Source organism: Schistocerca americana, chromosome 1 (assembly GCF_021461395.2).
Source record: "Schistocerca americana isolate TAMUIC-IGC-003095 chromosome 1, iqSchAmer2.1, whole genome shotgun sequence".
NCBI lineage: Eukaryota > Metazoa > Arthropoda > Insecta > Orthoptera > Acrididae > Schistocerca > Schistocerca americana.
In genome coordinates, this window is record NC_060119.1 from 519,685,113 (window position 1) to 519,693,337 (window position 8,225).

Genomic DNA, 8,225 nt, shown 5'->3' on the forward strand with positions numbered 1-8,225 from the left:
GGATACTGTTCCATGCAATTGACACTCAAACGTGATTGTTAACAACAACTATCTTTGTGGAGTGATTGTCTGCAGCTCCCAAATTTTGGGTCTGCCATGTAGTGAGATGACATATGCCTGAAGCGTAAGCATCGGACGTGCCTCTTGGATGATGGATGGTGGGATGTACACCTGTACATCATGACTAACTTTTTCTGGGAGGGCATTCCCTTTAAAGGCACCTATACCTGTTGTATCATCCTTGGGACCCTTTTCGACATGGCAGATAAAATGCACGCCTCGTTGTTTGAGATTAGTCATAACGCCTCGTCTGAGCATAAGATCTCTGTAGCTGATGATTCCTTTGCTACACATTTTTGTGTGTGACACTAGTCACTGATATGTTGCCCAGACATTCACAGGGCTGAAGAGTTGTAGACTGTATCAGATGAGGCTTTAAGTAATGGCTATCTATTACACTTTTTCCAACGTCTAAGTGTTTTACAAGAAATAATGGCTACATCACAATACAAGTGGCCCCAACAGTTTGGTCATACTTAGTAATGGAGAAATTGTTGCATTCCCAGACATCTGGCTTGTGCCTCTTCCTATGGAAATCCAGGGTAAGGAAAGAAGTGGGGTTATAACTGTCCACAATGAAATTTCTATACCTGTCTGATCAGATAAAGGTAATAAAACGGCCACTAGTTTGCTGTAATTTAATGATTTATGTGCGACATATCTGTCGTGGCACCACATATTCCAATCAAGGGCTCTCCACAAAGGCACAATCTGGCCACAGTAAAGTCCATTTGACATTACAACTGTTGCCAGGATTCCTGGTGCTCCAGAAGACAGGCTCCTTGGTACACATGGGTTGACAGCAGCTCAGGCATCAACAGTGTTGTCTGGGAGCTCAACCAAAATAGCAGCTAACGATCACATCACATCAGATTGGCTACTGCATTGGCTTGAAGTGCGTATAATATTCTATGCAGGTACTGTGTGCAGATGAACTTTAAAACTGCATGCAATAGGTGCTTTTTAAGGTGTCCTTCCACAGTCACCTGCAAGGGCAGAAAAAAATTTGGAAAATGAACATGAAACCAAGAAGTGGACCAAAGATTACGTCAGCCGGAAGGTGATGAATGAATACTCCAAGAAAAGAAAGCAGAACCTAGGGAATAGCCAGTTCAACACCATGAGAAAAAGAAAGAAAGTAAAATTCCAAAAAACATAATGTACATTTAGTCTGCATCAGAATGAAGGAAAACAGCATACACAAGTCATTAAAAATGACAGCTACAACACAAGTAGCGGTAATTGGGAGTTACACTTTACTTTGTGCAAGTATTAATAAAGCTGAAACTGACACACAGGAAGCAAATGCATCAATATTTCATGCAGTCTAAAATGAAATCACTTACACATGAATAGGTTCAACAATGTTCACTGAAATCAATGACAGAATTCACACATGGATACTACTACACATTATTATTATTTTATCTTGAAAATTCACAGCAAACAATCTGGACCCAGAATTTCCTGATTTATGTGGTCTGGAACAACAGGCATACGATGTGACAGATAATTATTGAGGAAGAGACTGATGACCAAAATTTGGTCACCTGCAATCCCAGCTCAAATACTCTCAATTCTATGGCAGAAAAACTTCTATAATGTTTCCACATTGTCCTTTTACTTATATAGACCCATATTCATGGGCTGACAACAGATTCATTGGCGTGTATGGTCACTACAAAACTTGATAGGCCTAATCATTTTTAGAGAATAATAATAATAATGATAGCTGAAAGCAAGGAAAGTGTCAATACATCATGTCTCTGCAAAATTTTCTGAATAACTGACAGTCCAAATAGTCTTGAGTCAACAACAAATTATTGTTCTTAGAACAGATAAACACACAAATGCTAGGCTCTTTACAAACCTAGGTTGCATACTGACAAGACAAGAAAAACAACTGTTTATTTGGATATTATACGCAAAAGTAATGAATTATGGGAAAACTGAAGGCAACATACCCTATAGCATACAAATCTGGCAACAAGTCATCAGTCATTTTATCGATTCCCAACATCTCTTCCACATCTTCTTCTGGTTGTCGGGTGGCCACATTCCATGTTACCATGTATAACCTGAAACACATGACAGGAGTAAAAACATCAGGAGAAAATGCTCATTAACCATCATCCCAAAATTCAAATCCGGAGCAGAACAGCATGGGATATATGAACACATTAAAATAAAACTTGTGATGTATTTCGCCAATAATTAACTTTTACCCAACAATAAAGCCAGCTTAGCAGCCGAAAGGAAGGGTTCGCATTTAGATAGTTTTTCATGTTACGAACGGCAATAGGACTTAAGCAACGTAAAAATACAATTTGACATGATGTTGCTTGTTGGATTGGGCTCCAATTGGTCCGTATCTGTCTTACACACATGCGTTATATGTGTTCAAACTTGATGTGACCACTCCAGATAAACAAACGAAGCAACAGTCGAACTTACGTCCAGTGATTTTCATTTGACAAGGCAAAAAATGACAACCAATCTATGATTACTTTATTGTTTTTTTTTTTGTATTCGATGTGAATTATTATTGTGCATAATAAAGTACTGTTTGGAGATCATTCGCACTTAAAAGCAATAAGGCTTGCTAACCGAACTTTCTGAATCATATTTACCTTAATTTATCCATATTTGTTTGGGTTCTTTCACCTAAAATCGGAATACCACCACATAACGTGCCTTACTCACTACTGACGGAATGATGTACACTGACAGATTCCCCTCAGCTTCCTTTACGTCTGCAATCCCTGCCCCTCCACATACCCACACACGGGTTTCTCCGCGAAAAAAGCATTAAACAAGTCCAACACTTGAAAATCGATCTAAGAACTCGCCTAAACTATCGTATGATTCAGCGTAATCGAAGTAGCTATCGATATTTTCAGTTTGTCGATGTGAAAGCCGATTCACACTTGACGGAATGGCGGCAGCCACACAATCCGTTGACGGCGCGGAAAGCGAGGGATCGGAGCGGGACGTCACCGTCAAGGTTTCTCGGAAAGAAAGTTTTGACGTTGATGGGCAAAACTGTGTCGTTGTCTGTTAGCATCGGAAGTTAGCCTATTTTCGCAGCCCTCACTCAGTCATATCAGTCTTACCTAAAGCGATGAAATATATTGTGAAAAATCGGCTTTTGCATGGGTTCGAGGGAAGCAATCTCTTCCATAGTGCGCAAATTAGTTTTTGAAAGCGAGAATTCACAACTACTGCTGCACTGGACTTACTAAAAAATATAAAGGTAGCACTGAAAAGAGAGAGCATTCACGGCATACCCCATACGACCTTACTCAAAAAATTAAAATACTATGGTGTGGAAGGCGCTGTTACAGTTACCTTTCAGTGCTTTTTAGAAAGCAGATGGCAGACTGTTTCAGTTCAAGGAGCAACATCATAGGAAGTGATATCACAAGGTATCGTCATAGCCACTATTCATTTTCTCATTTCTGTAAGTGACCTAAGCATAGAGTTGAAGTATCTCTGGACATGTTGTCAACATCAAATGGAGAGTGTCACGTGATCTCGGGACGACGCTATTTGTACTTGCGTCTGCGTTCGAAACACCTAATATTACGCGTATTTGCTGCGTTTTTACCATCTGTTTATTCATAACAGCAATGGAGAATTACTGCACATGCTACAGGTACAGAGAGTAATTCATGAAACGAGAAAGAGTTGGTGTTATATGAATACTTTGATGAACTGATACCGCGCTGTGATGTTTTGGTTGCATTTTGAATAAATGTTTGAACTCTATTGTTATGTTTGCAAAATGTGTAGGATTACTGAGCGAAGTTTTTGGTCATCTGCAGAAGTCATTTCTTGGTATTCTTACACCACCAACTCAAAAAATGGCCTTTTCTTTTGACAGTGGTGAATTTCAAAAAAGGACTCTTAAATGCTAGGCTTTTTGCCTTTTCATGCATTTTTGATAGCTCATAACTGCATAATTTAGGGAAAGTTTGTCTGTGGGGTGGTCCATTGATCGTGACTGGGACAAATATCTCACGAAATAAGCGTCAAACGAAAAAACTACAAAGAACGAAACCTGTCTAGCTTGAAGGGCGCTATGGTTGGCCCGCTAGCTGGCGCTGCTACACGTCAAACGGATATCAGCTGCGTTTTTTTAAAATAGGAACCCCAATTTTTTTATTACATATTCGTGTAGTACATAAAGAAATATGAATGTTTTAGCTGAACGACTTTTTTCGCTTTGTGATAGATCACACTGTAATAGTCACAAACATATGGCTGACAATTTTAGACGAACAGTTGGTAACAGGTAGGTTTTTTTATATTAAAATACAGAACGTAAGTATGTTTGAACATTTTGTTTCGGTTGTTCCAATGTGATACATGTACCTTTGTGAACTTCTCATTTCTGAGAACGCATGCTATTACAGCGTGGTTATCTGTAAATACCACATTAATGCAATAAATGCTCAAAATGATGTCTGTCAACCTCAATGCATTTGGCAATATGTGTAACGACATTCCTCTCAACAGCGAGTAGTTCGCCTTCCATAATGTTCGCACATGCATTGACAATGCGCTGTCGCATGTTGTCAGGCGTTGTCGGTGGATCACAGTGGCAAATATCCTTCAACTTTCCCCACAGAAGGAAATCCGGGGACGTCAGATCCGGCGGCGTGTGGGCCATGGTATGGTGCTTCGACAACCAATCCACCTGTCATGAAATATGCTATTCAATACCGCTTCAACTGTACGCAAGCTATGTGCCGGACATCCATCATGTTGGAAGTACATCGCCATTCTATCATGCAGTCAAACATCTTGTAGTAACATCGGTAGAACATTATGTAGGATATCAGCATACATTGCACCATTTAGATTGCCATCGATAAAATGGGGGCCAATAATCCTTCTGCCTATAATGCCGCACCATACATTAACCCGCCAAGGTCGCTGAAGTTCCACTTGTCGCAGCCATCGCGGATTTTCCGTTGCCCAATAGTGCATATTATTCACTGTTGGTGAAGCTTCGTCGCTAAATAGAACGCGTGCAAAACATCTATTATCATCCCGTAATTTCTCTTGTGCCCAGTGGCAGAACTGTACACGACGTTCAAAGTCGTCGTCATGCAATTCCTGGTGCATAGAAATATGGTACGGGTGCAATCGATGTTGATGTAGCATTCTCAATACCGACGGTTTTGAGATTCCCGATTCTCGCGCAGTTTGTCTGCTACTGATGTGCGGATTAGCCGCGACACCAGCTAAAACACCTACTTGGGCGCCATCATTTGTTGCAGGTCGTGGTAGACGTTTCACATGTGGCTAAACACTTCCTGTTTCCTTAAATAACGTAACTATCCGGCGATGGTCCGGACACTTGGATGATGTCGTCCAGGATACCGAGCAGCATACATAGCACGCGCTCGTTGGGCATTTTGATCACAATAGCCATACATCAACATGATATCAACCTTTTCCGCAATTGGTAAACGGTCCATTTTAACACGAGTAATGTATCAAGAAGCAAATACCGTCAGCATTGGCGGACTGTTACGTGATACCACATACTTATACGTTTGTGACTATAACAGCGCTATCTATCACAAAGCGAAAAAAGTGGTCCAACTAAAACATTCATATTTCTTTATGTACTACACGAATATGTAATAAAAATGGGGTTTCCTATTTAAAAACACGCGGTTGATATCCGTTTGACTTATGGTAGCGCCATCCAGTGGGTCAACCATAGCGCCATCTGGTATCCCCCCTCAAGCTAGACGAGTTTTGTTCTGTATAGTTTTATCGTTTGATGCTTATTTGGTGAGATATTTGGCCCAGTCACTATCAATGGACCACTCTATATATATATATATATATATATATATATATAGCTGCCTTTTTGGAAATACATTCAAATTACAGTCTTTACCATCCGATTAACAGACATAAAATATTAGTGCCAAAGATAGCATCAGACTCCTACATGTGTGTCATTGTCCACTTCTTTCATGCTGTTATATCTTCTACACCTCGACAGATGGGACTGAGGAGCTTAAATGAATGTTATGGAGGAAACTGTATTGTACGTTCATGCAATCTTCAGTGTGCTGGAGGGGAGTGGGGTGGCGGCAGGGAGCAAGCGTAGAGTGCAATATGTCATATATATTTTCAATACTATATATATATATATATATGTGTGTGTGTGTGTGTGTGTGTGTGTGTGTGTGTGTGAGAGAGAGAGAGAGAGAGAGAGAGAGACAGAGAGAGAGAGAGAAAGAGACTTGAAAGAGTAAACAAAAGGTTAAATGTGAAATGAGAATCTATGAAATATGTGAAAGCTGGGAAATATGACGCACAGTAATGAGTGAAATTTCAGCATTTATCTTAAATATATTTTCTGTGCAGGTCTGGTACAGTATGCATTAGTTATTTTTATCACCACAATGGCATCTTCACATCTTGGTTGATGGTTCTATATTCTGTTTTACAAGTAAGTCAATAAGAAATCAACATACTGAATGTGAACCACAATAATGGGGAACAGAAATCAGACACACGCATATACTGTAATCAAACTAAAATTCAGCTGCCTTTTTGGAAATACATTCAAATTACAGTCTTTACCATCCGATTAACAGACATAAAATATTAGTGCCAAAGATAGCATCAGACTCCTACATGTGTGTCATTGTCCACTTCTTTCATGCTGTTATATCTTCTACACCTCGACAGATGGGACTGAGGAGCTTAAATGAATGTTATGGAGGAAACTGTATTGTACGTTCATGCAATCTTCAGTGTGCTGGAGGGAAGTGGGGTGGTGGCAGGGAGCAAGCGTAGAGTGCAATATGTCATATATATTTTCAATACTTGGAATACATTTGACTTTCTACTAGATTTAACCAGTGATCGTTTTTTTCCATTTCTACTTGGTTTGTAATGTTGTGGGAGTATATGCAATAAATGTGTCACATAAACAGATCAAAGTGTTACCATGAAGAAAAATTGTGCTTTAGCCTAAGAAAAGAGGAAAATAAATAGTACGGCAAATTCAGCACTTTTTGAAGCACTTCCAAAAGTACTGGCTTGTTATTAAGCAGTTTTCCAACGCTATCATAGCAAAACTTTACCACAATGGACTTAGTAACATGATAATGTTCCATATAAAATCCAAAACTAGTGCTGGCTGTCATAGATATCAAAAAATGAGTGCATCTGGACTGTGAGACTTGTTGCAAAGAAGCAAAATTGCCTCTTCATGTCTTCTTCAAAGATAAAGAGTCCAGTTACCAAATGCAAAGTTTCTATAACAAATATGCAGCACCTATGAAAAATGGTTCAAATGGCTCTGAGCACTATGCGACTTAACTTAAGAGGTCATCAGTCGCCTAGAACTTAGAACTAATTAATCCTAACTAACCTAAGGACATCACACACATCCATGCCCGAGGCAGGATTCGAACCTGCGACTGTAGCAGTCGCTCAGCTCCAGACTGTAGCGCCCAGAACCGCACGGCCACTCCGGCCAGCTCTATGAAAAGAATCTGTTTGTAATAGAGACATAATGACATTCTAAATGTACAAGGCACTTTATGGAGAAACGTACTGCATCCCGAGATCACACGATTAGAGTACTGACAACACAAATCCATGGAGGTAAAAAAAGAAGGGAGTCATCAATACATCACAGATTTGAAGGTGACATCTGCAATCTTAAGTAGCCCAAAGCATTACGTTTACCGCATTCGTACCTCTCAATGCCCAGTTTCGGCATTGTTGGGTGCTTAGATTGTGTGAAGACGTAGTTGTTTCATCAAAGACGCCAACTAGGTTTGTTTATGAGTGTACTAATGGATCTGAACATTATCTAAAATTTAAAGGAATCACATTTCATTTGTAAGTGTAGCCTTTTTTTGTGTATATGAATAATGTGGTTGCATTGCTTATCTTTATTGTATTAGTTTTATTTCTTTCATTTGACTTTAGATTTGGTTTACTTTACTCAATGTCCACTCTTTCTCCCATTTCCTGTGTTTTTCATTCCCTTCCAAATCACAAATGATCAGACATTCAAGACACACTATATCAACGCTCTTTTCCCTGCGCAACACACAGCTACGTAACCCCACTGATTGTTGTGGCAGCTTGTCATGCTCTAAATTCCACCTGCCAATAAT

At 39.6% G+C, this 8,225-nt stretch overlaps 1 protein-coding gene across 1 annotated transcript in view; it reads right to left on the reverse strand.

Moving 5' to 3' along the window:
* Positions 1-2,852, reverse strand: part of LOC124605301 (phosphatidylinositol 4,5-bisphosphate 5-phosphatase A-like) — an 81,532-nt gene extending 78,680 nt beyond the window's left edge. The window contains exons 1-2 of the mRNA XM_047136885.1: positions 2,691-2,852; positions 2,025-2,138 (exon numbers count right to left, since the gene is read on the reverse strand). Of these exons, the coding sequence (XP_046992841.1) occupies positions 2,025-2,138; positions 2,691-2,704 (128 nt within the window). The 5' untranslated portion in view covers positions 2,705-2,852. The remainder of the gene's footprint in view (positions 1-2,024; positions 2,139-2,690) is intronic.
* Positions 2,853-8,225: the final 5,373 nt, after the last annotated feature.